General features: G+C 39.9%; 1 protein-coding gene across 1 annotated transcript in view; it reads right to left on the bottom strand.

Annotated features, from left to right (window-relative positions):
* Positions 1 to 7058: 7058 nt before the first annotated feature.
* LOC118558141 overlaps positions 7059 to 14348 on the bottom strand; it is a 122992-nt gene continuing 115702 nt past the window's right edge. Inside the window, exons 4-5 of the mRNA XM_036128610.1 lie at positions 10602 to 10955; positions 7059 to 7344 (exon numbers count right to left, since the gene is read on the bottom strand). Of these exons, the coding sequence (XP_035984503.1) occupies positions 7187 to 7344; positions 10602 to 10955 (512 nt within the window). The 3' untranslated portion in view covers positions 7059 to 7186. The remainder of the gene's footprint in view (positions 7345 to 10601; positions 10956 to 14348) is intronic.

Raw genomic sequence — 14348 nt, 5'->3', positions numbered from 1 at the left:
TTTCCTTAATAAACATCTTTAAACTGTGTTTGGTCTCCACTCGTATCTGCATGTGGGCAAAAAATCTGAAAACCATGACAGTAATCTTTGGACCAGAATCCTCCAAAAATAAAATTCTTAATCAGTCACTTAATGTGGATGGCATTAACTTAGCCTCTGGTAATAAAGTACAAAATATTGGTGTTTATCTGTTATTTTTGACCAAGACATGTCATTTAAATCCCATATTAAACAAGTTTCCAGAGTTTCCTTTGTTCACCTCCGGAATATTGCCAAAATTAAAGGTATTCTGTTCAGTGGTGATGCTGAAATCGAGTCCATCCATGTATTACTTCAAGGCTGGACTATTGTAATTCTTTACTATCAGGAATTCCACAACATGCAGTTAAAAGTCTTCAGCTGATCCAAAATGCGTCAGCAAGAGTTCTGATACAAATTTAAATTCTTCGTCTCATGTATAAAGCCCTTAATAATCAAGCTCCATCGTATATCAGAGCTCTGATTACCCCGTATGTTCCTAACAGAGCACTTTGCTCTCAGACTGCAGGTCTGCTGGTGGTTCCTAGAGTCTCTAAAAGTAGAATGGGAGGCAGATCCTTTAATCCTTTAGCTATCAGGCTCCTCTCCTGTGGAAAGGCAGACACCCTGTCTATACAGCGCCCCCTGTCTTAAAACTTTCCTTTTGACAAAGCTTATAGTTAGAGTGGCTCATGTTACCCTGAGCTACCTCTACAGTTATGCTGCTATAGGCTTAGGCTACTGGAAGACATCAGGGCCTATTTTTCTCACTCTATCGAGTTCTACTGTTCTCCAATTTGCATTGCTTGTCTTCATTTCAGTTTTTAACTTTTTGTTCTCTCTCTTTTTTTTTCCATTGTAGTTACACCTGGTCTGGGGTTCTGTTTCTGTGATCAATGTGCGCTTCTGTGCTTATTTGTCTGTCTTGTTGTGTCTCTGCTCTGTCTTCTCTAACCCTCAGTCGGTCGAGGCAGATGACCGTTCATACTGAGCCCGGTTCTGCTGGAGGTATTCCTTCCCGTTAATGGGGAGTTTTTCTTTCCACTGTTGCTTCATACTTGCTTGGTATGAGGGATTGCTGCAAAGCCATGGACAATGCAGACGACTCTCCCTGTAGCTCTACGCTTCTTCAGGAGGAGTGAATGCTGCTTATTGGGAATTTGATGCAATCAACTGGGTTCCCTTGTATAGGAAATTTGTATAATCTGACCCAGTCTATATAATCTGATTGACTTTGACTTTGGAAAGTGCCTTGAGATAACATGTTTCATGAATTATCGCTATGTAAACAAAATTGAATTGAATTCTACAGGCTTGGTCCTTTCTGGACTTGTCTTGGTAGAAATAATTGGTTAAGTCATAAAAGTCAGGCCAACCATAGACCACCACTATCAACTTGTCTTCCATGTTGAACCTATCAGCCATATTTTTGGACTGTAGGTAGAAGGTGGGGTACCCAGAGAGAATTCATTCATGCAGGAAGAACATGGAAACTCCTTAGAGAAAGATTATAGATCTAGATCAATCAATATTTTAATTATCATCTAATAATTACACCTCCAGTGAAATAGTGTTTCTTCAACGAGTCTTTTTTTACAACTTTCACTGGCAGCAACAGTTAGCTTTAGTCAGTTAGCATTAGCTAAGCTAACCCTAGCACTGCTGCAAAGAGCCTCTTCTAGCTTTGATCTTCAGTTTTCTGGAGCAGCAGAAAAATTGATTCCTCTTTCAGTAACTTTATCCTTTCTTCTGTTTTTGTTTACAGCTTCCAGGCATCTGTACTTCACTACTGTTCTATAGGGAAAAATGAAAGAAGGAGAAAATACTTGGATGTTTACTCCTGGAGCCAGACAGTATAATGTTGTTGTGAGTAAAATTAGCTTCACTCTTGAAGGAAGAAACATACATTTTTATCTATAGATTTATGAAGCAGACCACTTACTTTTACAATCTGGAAACATTATAAAGTTGTGCTTTCAGTTGGATTTCTGTTCCTTTTTCTTCCCAATAAATTAATCCATATGCTAGAAAATTTTGCACAATAATTAAACGGTCAGACTGATAGGAGCACCCAACAAGCAAAAGCTTGAAAGTAGTTCATGTTTAACCTCTTATGCCGAGAGGGTTTTACAAGCAATTTCCGCCTGAAATTATATATGTGAAATAAACCAAGTACAGCTCCAAACTTATAAAGTTTAAATGCAAATTTTAGTGTTTGTGTGATAATAAGGCATTACATTTTTTTAAAGGTGGAACCAGTATTCCAAATGTCACTATATCTGATTTATAGGTGATTAAACAAAGAAAAAACATTTTCTGACCCTCAACTAAATACTTCTCAAAAACTTCTCTTTTGGAGAAGCCTAAGGCTTTGTATATCCAGGTCCAGACTATACATGCAGCAAATCTGGACATAATCTGCTGAAGCATGTTCGTTTCACAAAGGTTTTAGTTGATCAGGGTTCCATTCGGACCTGTCATTTATCCAAATGTGTTTTTTAGCTTTATAAAAGGGAAGGAGGTAAAATAAACGTGCTGATTTCCTTTGTAGGATTCCCCCTGAACATGTCAAAGCCTTTGGTAATCAGATTTACCCTGTGTTTCATTTCCATGTTCTATTGTACCCAGCATAAATCAATAAAATGAAGAAAATAACAGAAATCATGACCCTTATCATGATGATTGATGGCTGAGATGTCCATTTAGTAGAAATGTCTTCAGTTTCAGTTTCTTTGGTCTCCACTGTTGTTGCTGAGAGCTACTTCTAACATTTCTTCACTGCTCTGACATCAGCCGACTTCATGAAGCTACTGTGTCATCCTGCTTTGTTCATGTTGGAGCTGGTTTGGGTGCTGCCCCTACCTGTTTCTGTTCAGCCATGGAGGCTATCTGTGTGCTAACTTTTGATCTCTCCTCTATTGGTCCAAATATTATTTCTTCAGTTTTGTTTTTATTCACTTGAAGAAAATGTTGGCACATCCATGCATTGATTTCTTCTAGGCATTTACTCAGTGCTTGAACTGGTTCATAGTCACCTGGTGACATGGTGATGTAAAGCTGTGTGTCGTCTGCATAGTTATGGTAGCTGATGTCGTTTTTTATGATCTGAGCTAGAGGGAGCATGTAGATATTGAAGAGGAGGGGACCCAGGATGGACCCTTGGGGAACCCCACATGTAATTTTTGTCATCTGGGATGTAAAGTTACCTGATGATACAAAAAATTCCCTGTCCTTTAAGTAGGATTTAAACCAGTTAAGAGCTGTACCAGAAAGGCCGACCCAGTTCTCCAGGCGTTCTAACAGAATGGAGTGATTGATAGTATCGAATGCTGCACTGAGATCCAATAGAACCAGCACGGTGGTTCTTCCACAGTCTGTATTTATATGGATGTCATTAAACACCTTGATAAGGGCAGTCTCTGTACTGTGGTGAGCACGGAAGCCAGACTGGAAAACGTCAAAGCGGCTGATCGTTGTTAAGAAGGTGTTTAATTGTTGAAACTCAGCTTTTTCCATAATCTTTCTGATAAAGGGGAGGTTTGAGATGGGCCTGTAGTTCTGGAGTAGTAGTTTGTCTAAATTGTTCTTTTTCAGCAGTGGTTTGATAATTGCTGTTTTTATGGACTCCGGGAAAACACCTGACAGAAGGGACGTGTTCATTATCTGAGTCAAATCAGACGCTAAGACAGGCAAAACTTTCTTAAAGAAAGCTGTGGGCAGAACATCAAGGCAGCAGGAGGAGGAACTTAGCTGCTGAATGATCTCCTCTAAGCTTTTGTAGTTTATTTGGCTGAATTGGGACATTTTGTCAGGATAAGTTCCAGTTGGATACAGCTTTGGTTCTGGTATTGCTATGGATGTACAAACTGATCCTCTAATTTTTAGGATTTTCTCAGTAAAGAAGTTAGCAAATTCATTGCAGGCCCTGGTGGAGTGGAGTTTAGAAGCCATGGAGACAGGAGGATTTGTTAACCTGTCGACTGTGGCAAAAGACAGGAGCATTATTAATGTTTTTCTTAATGATCTCAGAGAAGAAAGATTCTCTTGCATTTTTCAATAGTAAGTTATATCTGTAAAGTCTCTCTTTATAGATGCCACAGTGAATCTGGAGTCTGTTCTTTCTCCACCTGCGTTCAGCTTTTCGACACTCCCTTTTTTCACCTCTAACTGATGGAGCATTTCTCCAAGGAGATTTTTTCTTCCCGGAAAGAACTTTCACTTTAACTGGAGCAATGCAGTCAATGATGTCTGAGACTTTAGACTGAAAGTTATCTACTAGCTCATCTACTGAGTTGCAGCCCAAGGTTGAAGAAGCAGAGTAAGTTTGAACTAGAAACGTTCAATTTCTGAAGAAATTGAAAAATGCGCCCGCCTGGTGCGTATAAGTGAAGTAATTTAATTGCTACTTGTAAAAAAAATAAAATAAAGGAAAATTTGCCCCCCCCCCCCCCCCCCCCCCCCCCCCCCGCCCATTGCACCGGTGGGCCCAAGTGGCCCCTTAGTTTGCCTATGGCTGGGACCGGCCCTGGCTGGCTGTCTGCAGCACGCAAAACTCCAAACAACTCGCTGAATTTGCGGAGGGTTTGGGGTTGTTGCCAGTCTGAGGTGATTTGCGAAAAATCTTTAAGTCCTACACCAATGAGGGTTACATTTCCTGAATCCAGACAAAAATACCTACTTTTTGATGTATAACTTGTGTACGTAGAGTGAAAATTGAGCGAGTAGGCTGAAGTTGTTTGGTGTTTTTTGGATCATTTTGTCTTTGGGGTTGTTGCCGGTCTGAGGTGATTTGCGAAAAATCTATAAATCCTACACCAATGAGAGTCCAAGTCAGTCTCCAGTGCCAAGACGTCTCTACTCTTTCACCAATAAGAGCCTTCCAGCACCTTTTTGCTTGTGAGCTTTTTCTTTGTTGCCCAACCTGTTCTCCCTGTTATTTTTGTCTCTGAGCCTGCAGAGCCTCCCTGACCTTGTCAGCCTGCCTGTTTTTTGTAAATAATTAAGTTCTGGACTCTGTACCTGTCACCCTCTGAGTACTTTGTCGGAGGAACATTTAGCTTCAGGAACCCGGTCCGTTTCCTAGGATTGGACTGTCTGTTCGCTCGTTGGACCTGCCTGGACTATTGCTGGAGCTCTGCCCCTGCACCTTATATCGCCCCTTCGTCTGGTTTTGTTTATCATGGCTTGACCTCCCCTGTCTACTCAGAACATAGCTTTGCCTTCAGTTTTTGTCTGCCCCTTTTTGAATAAACCCTTTTGAACGTTTATTCCGTGTCTGGTTGAATATCGGGTTCAGTTAATCAATCATTATAGAACTTTATTGATCTCACAATGGAGAGATTCACTTCTGCATTTTAATCCATCCTCTTGGGGAGCAGTGGACTGCCACTCTGCGGCACCTGGGCAGCAGTCTGGGGTTAAGGGTCTTGCTCAAGGACCCAGAGTGGCAGTCTGTGGGAGTTGTATTTAGAACCTCCGGGACCCGAGCGCCTGAACACTCAGGCAATGCACTGTTTGCCCATCTTCTACCGGGAAAATGTTTCAGGAACATCAAATCAAAAACTAATAGCTGGAAAACAGCTGTCGCCCCCTGCTGGGAATACTGAGTCTGTACACTTAACAATATCACTGCTGGGAACTCATGTTTTTGCAAACTCTCAACGTATCAGGAATGTTTCATAGCACAGCTTCATGCACAGTTCTGTATATTGAGGTTTAACAGTATTGCACAGAATTTACTGTAGGCATGAAAGTATCTTGAAAGAATCTTTGAGTGACTAATTCATGCAACAAAGTAAATCACATTTTAAAAAGGACTGACTTTTTGAACTCGGTACAGGTCCTAGCAGACCCTAAAGACTGTTCTGCACGCTTGGTCATTTCCGTGAGTGGTTGACCAGTGGAGCCAACTGACTGATTTAATCACTCTGTGTGTTTATCTTTCACTTATCGTCACAAGATTTGAATCATGACACAAATAACAAGAAATGTGGCCTAGTCAGTGCTGAGAGTGTGTATCCTGGGAATGCTGCAAATTCCCCGGTTTGATTCCTACAGACTGCCACTCTGTCCCTGAGCGAGACACTTAGCCCCAGAAGGATAACTGAGATCAACATGGTGGCAGCCCACTGCTCCCTAAGAGACGGGTTAATCTCTGGGATGGGCAATTGGCACATGTTTTGCCCCCATGCTTCCAGTATGCTCATTGTTTTGGTCATAAGCATACTGGCAGCCTATGAAGTTCTCCTGCAACATGCTTCCCATTTGTTTAATTTAGAGGCATACATGTAAAACATGCAGGACACGGGTCTTGGGACTTTGGGCAGCAATTTACTGGACAGTGTTTCTAAATTCTGTAGCTCTGGGATATTTTTAAAGCATTAACAATAATTTGCCCTTTTTTAAATAAAATTTCAATCTTAGGCAACACCGTTTTAAATTTAATTTTAAGTGTCAGTGTTTTAACACAGCAAAATGAATAAAAGAAACAGCTTCTAATCGTTTTACACATGTCCATGAGCTTCAGTCACGGATCAGGCAAACCATATGGACAAAAGAAAAATATTAAAACGTAAATTTCACTTGGTGATCAGGCACAGGTTGTTGTGCTCTCTATCTATAAAAACGTTTTAAATGTATTTAATTTGTGTCACTGGTGAGATCTTGAAAAAGACTATAAGACACAGAACAGAGTTCAGTGAACGAACCCGTTATTCAGTGTTCAGCTAAACATTAAAGTTCTGCTTCCTCAGTTCAGAGTTTGATCCGTTTAGAACATTTTAGGATCTGATCAAATATTTACACTGAAGACTTCCTGACTGATCTACATTTAGTTTTAATAAACCACTGAAGACTGGATTGTTCTGATAACTGGGTTTAAAAATGAAGTGAACTGAAACGTTGATTTCTTTGGCTGAAAAAGGGAACGTTCTTCTTTGTAGATAAATCCTGCTCAGCTCTGGAAACGACAAAGGTGAAAAAACTAAAATAAAAATAAAACATTTGAAAGAAAAGCTTCATAGAGAATATGAGCCCATTTAAGACTTGTTCACACTCCTTTACTTGTTAATACTAGCTTTAGACTCAGAAATGTATAAATCTGACCGGAGCAGAAAAACACAATCAGGTTGGGTTGAAGAATATCTCCGCCTTCTATGGCACAAGAACGCTACAACAGCATCAACAGGAAGAACCACAACAGCACAAAATAGGACACTACAAGTCCAGTCTTCGTGCCTCCATCCTTGATCCCTCCATCCGCTTTCTGTTTCTCCTCGTTCCCTCCATCCTCCTTTAGTCCGTCCTTGTTTCCTCCATCCTGGTTTCCTGCAGAAGAGAAGCAGGAGTTAGTCTGGTCTTTCAGCTAGGAGACGAAAGAGAAGCTGCTTTCCCTCATCATCTACTGATCTCTGATCTCAGAGCAGCTGATTCCTCCAGAGTCTCATCAGCATCTCCAGCTCTGTTTCCTCCACCTTTCTAGTACGCTCCCTCCTCTGAAGGTCCACTAGATTAAATGTTGTAGACAGCAGCAGACCATAGCAGCAGTTCTTGAAGGTGACCTTGTAGTGCAGCTCTGCAGCTTGTCGGTGGAGAAATCTTTCTCCACCATTAACATGATGCCGAGGAAAGTTCTGGAGGATTGTTGCTGTTCTGCTCCAGAACAGCAACAATCATCTGATCCAGAAGCTGTTCTCTGAAAGCCAGGAGTCCATCTTGGTACTGGCCAGGAGCAGATCACATGATGCTGCTCTACATATCTGATGTCTGACTACTGGGGACCGAAATAGACTTTATTACTGTGAATGCAGTAGGCATTCACAGTTCTTGAGATCCTCTTACGCATTTTTACTGTTTAAAGTTTGATTCACTTCTCCTCCTACAGTTTTTGTCCGATTTCAACCATTCAACTTTTAAACTATTCAGCTTCTTCTGGGATCGATGGCTATATCTTTTTGTACTTTTAACTTTTCAACTTTTTAAAATATTCAGCTTTTTCTGCAAATTTTCAGCTTTTTTTTCTCCCATAGGAAATGAATGTAATTCAGTAAAATTCCGCTCATTTCAGCTGCTTTTTGACAGCTTACTGCTTCAGCCTACTTTCAGCTAGAAACGCCATTCAACTTTTAAAATGTAGTGATATCTTTCAGCTATTATGGTCTATTTCAGCTTTTTCATATCTTTTACCATTTTCATATAGTACCTCCTTAAAATAATTTTGGCTTTTCAAGAAATTCAGCAAATAACATGCGTTGCTATGGTCGTCAAGGAGGCAGTTATAGAATGCGCACTCTAGAAATTCAACAAATTCTTCTTCTCCGAACAACTTCTTCTCACTCGCTCAAATTTCAACCTATCTACATAAATTATACATCAAAACATAGGAATTTTTGTCGGGATTCAGGAAATGTAACCCTCATTGGTGTAGCATTTATAGATTTTTCGCAAATCACTTCAGAGCGACACAAACCCGAAACCTCCCCCATTCATTTCCTATGGAGCGGTTTTGAAAAATGACGTCTGAAAATCCAAAACATCACACGTATTCGCATCGTCGCTACTCCTAAACCGTTTGATGTACAGGCATGAGACTTTCACAGTTTGAATGTCCCAACCCTTCTGGGACTCACAAAAAAGGAATTTTTTTGGATAACTGTTATGGTTTTGCCGCAGGAACAATTTGTTCAGCAGTAGCGAATGTGCAAAATCCTGAAAATGCTTTAGAGCTGCATTTTTCCACATGATCCACTTTTTTACATCGTCGCTGTGCCTACACTGATTTTTGTACAAACATAAAAATGAGCAACATAGTCCTCAAAAGCCTGCTGATACTCACAGTGAAATAATTATTTTGATATCTCTTATACTTTGTCAGCTAGAGCGATTTGTTTGGGACCGTTTTTAGAAGATTTTTGAAATTCCTTAAAAATCCCCCTTTATATCATAATCTTTTACGCCTTTATTAAAATATTTCCTGCAAAAACCGATAGCAAGTCTTCTTCCCCTATTCGTTAAGAAATAAACGCAGAAAAAATTACGTCTCTACCATTTTCGGATCAGGAGATATGGAGCGTTGTGCGAGGCAAAGTTCTCCAAAATAAACCAATGCGACATATTTTGAGCAAAGTGTCTGCACTTCTGTAGACTTGCCCGCTGCAGGTGTGTCAGTGAGTTTCCATGACGACGGAACTCTCGCCAGAGGGAGAGGCTCCATTGAGATAGGATGGCAACTTTCGACGCTCACCGCAGTTGCTGTGATTAATGTAGGAATCTGAAATTCGCACAGTCACTTCCTCTTGAAATTTTTAAAATTTTCAAGTGACTTTCAGCTATGTGGGCCTTTGCTTCCAACAGGACCTGGCATGATGCCCAGACACGACCCAATTGGCCAATACAGCACCACCCACCTGTGGGAAATGGCGCTACATGCCATTTTGGTCAAATGTTGAGTTCTGGGCCCAGATGTAATGAGGCTGAGTTGCTAAAGGAGGCCAATCTGACCCAAGAACTTTGGTCACGTTTGGTGACATTAAGTATTGGCACCCCTTTTTGAGGCACTTCCCAGTACATGATTTGGACCAAACTGACAGAGTACAATTCCCCGTTGATACTGAACACAACCATGTCAGCGGCTAACTGTTAGCATGTTGCTAACCGGAAGTAGCTCTAGGAAGCTCGTACAAACTTCTGCTTTACAAAGTCTGTACTTCCATTAGAGAGAAAGCTCCACAAGAAATTTGGCCTACGTCGCATAAAGCAACTCCAATCTATGAGGTGTTAAACATCCAATGCTTTCCAATGGTGGTGAAACCCCTTATACTCCTAGAAATGCAGGCCCACATATGGCTACAGTATATTCAAGTTTGAAATTCTACTTCTGCTTTGTTAAACAATTCAGTGTTTAGAATGAGTTAGGAAATGTTTGGTGCCATTCCCTCAGTTTTTCTTCTTCTAATCATTCAGCTATTGTTCTTTCATGTTCAAATTCTTCAACTCTTTCAAGTTCTTCAACTTTTTCAACTTCTTCAATGCTTTTCAGCTATTTTTTCTCTTCTTCAAAGATCTTCTGCATCTTTTGCTCAATCATTCAGCTTACTGCATTCACAGTGCATTTTCGCAGGAAATGCAAATTTTTCTAGTTCTGCATTGATTTCAGCATCTTTACCTGAAATCAACTGATTGGTAAATGACTGGAATGACATGGAGACTGATTTTAAACAGAGTCACTGCCAGCCCTCATTTATCTTCTGATTCTCCACATTTGTTTCTATGTCTTCAACAATAGATAAATGTCTTGGAGCACATCAGTAGAACTGTAATAATAGATGATTTTAGCAGCAGCAGCAAAGCAGCATCTGATGCTTCTTGAACTAAATCAAAGCAGCTGGATGACGTTCTACATTTCTGTTGGACTTTCTGGAAGAAAACTGTAAAATTGTTCAGTTCTAGGATGGTTCTGTAAGAAATAAAAACCAGGATTCATTGAAGTCTTACTGTCCATCTCCATCATCTAACATCTGATCTGTTTCTCACTTCCATCAACAACCAGGAAGCTGCAGGAGCTTCTGATCCAAAAACAGACTCACCTGGTTCAACTCTCAGGGGAATGATGCAGATGGGCTCAATGTCCAGTAGAGATCTCTTCCAGCGATTATTTCCTCCCTGAACGACTCGACACTCATAGGTTCCTGTATCATCAGTCGTCACATTCTTCAGAACCAAAGACACGTCTCCATTCTTCACGTCCAGTAGACCCACCCGGTTACTAAAGGATGGAGACTGACCCTCTCGAAAAAACTGACTGTCCCTGTACACAAGAACATATTGATCTGACTCCAGATCAGTTCTCCTCCACTCTACAACTATAACATCTTTGTTCTCATCTGCTCTACATGGCAGAATGGCATTGTCTCCTGGTTCTGCTGTGATGTTTCTCTGACCTGCAGGAGAGAAAACAACACAGAACAGAAGTTAGAGAGGAACTCTGGACATTCACTATAAGAAGAATTTAATGTCTAATACTGCTTTAGAAACAGAAACACTACTTGTTTTAAAACAGCGTTTTCTTATTGAATCATTAAAATCTGGAACCCACCCAGAACCATAAAGCAGACCTTCATTATGTTCCATACCAGAGAAGAACCAGAAGTCTCCGCTTCCATCTCTGGCTGATTGATCAGAGAATCTCTGGTAGAAAGTTTCAGCTCAAAGATGTCAGAGTTTTAGATAATTATCATAGATCAACACAAGATTTAATCTACAGTGGAAACCCAGAACAGTTTATGGGAACAGCATCAGATCATGTTAAACATTGTTTTGTGTTGACATCATGATCCAGAGGAACCAAGGTGTTCTGATTTAAAGTTCTCCCACCAGGAGAACCTCATGTGGACCCATGTGTCCTTTGAGCTTCAGGATAATCAATCAATCAAAATGTATTTATATAGCACTTTACAACAACCAGTAGGTGTCCAAAGTGCTTAACAAAATTAGGAAAATCACAAAATACAATAGAAAGACGAAAAATAGAAAACAATATAATCAAAAAGGTTACAGAAACAAAAGAATCAAATTGTCATAACACTGCTACGTATTAAAAGCCAGCCTGAACAGATATGTCTTGAGTTTGGACCTAAAAAAGAGCGAAATCTGTAACAATGCAAAAATCCCGGGGTAACTTGTTCCAGAGTCTCTGGGTAGCAACTGAAAAAGCCTGATCACCCCACGGTTTATACCTTGACCTTGGGACTTCTAAAACAAACTTGATAACATCAGAGCGGCTTGTTGGACAAGCCTAATAAATACTCACCAGCAGGAAGACACTCAGAATATGTAGTTTGATTGGCGTCCCTAATGGCTTAGTTTGTAAGAGATCATTAATCCATACAGGAATAGATACCAAATAGAACAATTTATTCCTATTGCTAACATTTAAAGGAGCAATAAGCAATATTTCACCACTAGGTGGGGGAATCCAGCCACGCCTCTTTCTACCTCAGGGATTCCTAAAGTGTGGGTGCGCGAGCTGCCACTAGGGGGTGCACAAGATGAAAAATGTAATTGGCGGTCTGACAGTGATATTTCCCCACACCATAAAGACGTTTAAATAAACATTTCTTCTATATTTTAAAATTAAAATCAAACACGGTATATTAAATCAATAAATAAAATGTAATTGTAATGATCCATATTAGACTGTATTGCTAAGTGCTGTTGTACACTTACTGTTTCTATAAGTTAGGTTGTTTTGGGTTTATACCAGAAGAAATGTGTGGCTTCCAGGGGAGTAGTGGTGGTTCGGGGGACTGGCGGGTTGAAAGCTGTTCTGTTCGTCCTGAAATAAAGTGTTAGCAGCAGTCTGATTTATTAATTCGCCCCAGGCCAACTAATAATTACAGTTCTTTTGAACATTTAACCCTCAGTTTCCCTCATCCAAACTGCAAAGCAATAAAACCTCTTCTGTTTGTTGTTTTTTATCGTCCACCAGGCCCTTACACTCAGTTTTTGGATCAGTTGTTAGATTTATTATTTGATTTGGTGTTAAATACTGATAAAGTTATTATAGTGTGTGATTTTAACATCCATGTTGACACTGAATGTGATAACCTTAGTTTAGCCTTTAAAACTATCCTAGATTCAATTGGTTTTGCTCAAAATGTGCATAAACCGATGCACTCTCGGCTCCATACTTTAGACCTTGTTCTGACATATGGCATTGATTGTGAAGAATTAACAGTATTCTCTCACAACCCTGTCCTGTCTGATCATTTTTAATAACATTTGAGTTTAATCTAACTGAGTTCTCCACCCCCAAAAGAGGGTTCCAATATAGTAGATTTTTATCGGATAATGCTGTATCAAAACTTAAAGAGTCTGTCCCCCTCTTAATATCGACAGTATTGCAGAAATGCCCTGTAGATGGCAGCAATGCTGTTTCTTCCCATTCACAAATCGATACCTTTGCTAACAATGTGACTTCCTCATTGCATTCTGCATTAGATAATGTAGGTCCCTTGAAAAAGAAGGTGATTATTCACAGGAAGCTGGCTCCCTGGTTTAATTCAGAGCTGCGTTCCTTGAAGCACAATGTTAGGAAATTGGAGAGAAAATGGCGCTTTACACACCAAGAGGAATCCTACTTAATCTGGAGGGACAGTCTATTGTTGTATAACAAGACCCTTCGCAGAGTAAGAGCAGCATATTTTTCATCATTAATTGAAGAGAATAAAAATAATCCTAGATTTCTCTTTAGTACAGTTGCCAAACTTACCCAGAGCCACAGCTCTGTTGATCCATCTATTCCCTTAGCTCTTAGTAGTAACGATTTTATGGGATTCTTCAGAAATGAAATTGATGCCATTAAAAATTAAATGATTGATCCTTAGTAAATGGATATGTACCACAGGTTTTTAAAGTAGCTGTTATTAAACCTTTACTTAAGAAACCTTCTCTTGATCAAGATGAGTTAGTAAATTACAGACCTATATCTAATCTTCTTTTCTTATCTAAAATTCTTGAGAAAGTAGTTGCTAATCAACTATGTGAACATTTACAAAGTAATGACCTACTTGAGGAGTTTCAGTCAGGCTTCAGAGCTCATCATAGCACTGAAACAGCTCTGGTGAAGGTCACTAATGATATTCTCATGGCCTCAGATAATGGACTTGTGTCTGTACTTGTCCTGTTAGATCTCAGTGCTGCATTTGATACAGCTGATCACAATATTCTCCTACAAAGACTTGAACATAATGTAGGGATTAAGGGGAAAGCATTAGGCTGGTTTAAATCTTATCTATCGGACAGATTCCAGTTTGTTCATGTTAATAATAAATCTTCCTCAAACTCTAGGGTCACCTGTGGAGTACCACAGGGTTCAGTCCTTGGACCAATTCTCTTTACTATATACATGCTTCCGATCGGCAAAATTATCAGACAGCATGGGATTAATTTCCAATGTTATGCTGATGATACTCAGCTATATTTATCCATAAATCCTGATGAATCCAATCAATTACTTCGACTGCAGTCATGTCTTGATGACATCAAAAGCTGGATGACTTTAAATTTCCTGCATCTAAATTCTGACAAGACCGAAGTTGTAATCTTTGGGCCAGAGTCCTCAAAAAATAAACTTCTTAACCAATCACTTAATCTGGGTGGCATTAATTTGGCCTCTGGAAATAAAGTAAAAAATCTTGGTGTTATTTTTGACCAAGACATGTCATTTAAATCCCATATTAAACAGGTTTCCAGGGTTTCCTTTTTTCACCTCCGGAATATCGCCGAAAGTAGAAACATTCTGTCCAGGAGTGATGCTGAAAAACTGGTCCATG

Source organism: Fundulus heteroclitus, unplaced genomic scaffold (assembly GCF_011125445.2).
Source record: "Fundulus heteroclitus isolate FHET01 unplaced genomic scaffold, MU-UCD_Fhet_4.1 scaffold_103, whole genome shotgun sequence".
Taxonomy (NCBI): domain Eukaryota; kingdom Metazoa; phylum Chordata; class Actinopteri; order Cyprinodontiformes; family Fundulidae; genus Fundulus; species Fundulus heteroclitus.
This window is presented reverse-complemented; position numbering and strand designations above follow the sequence as displayed.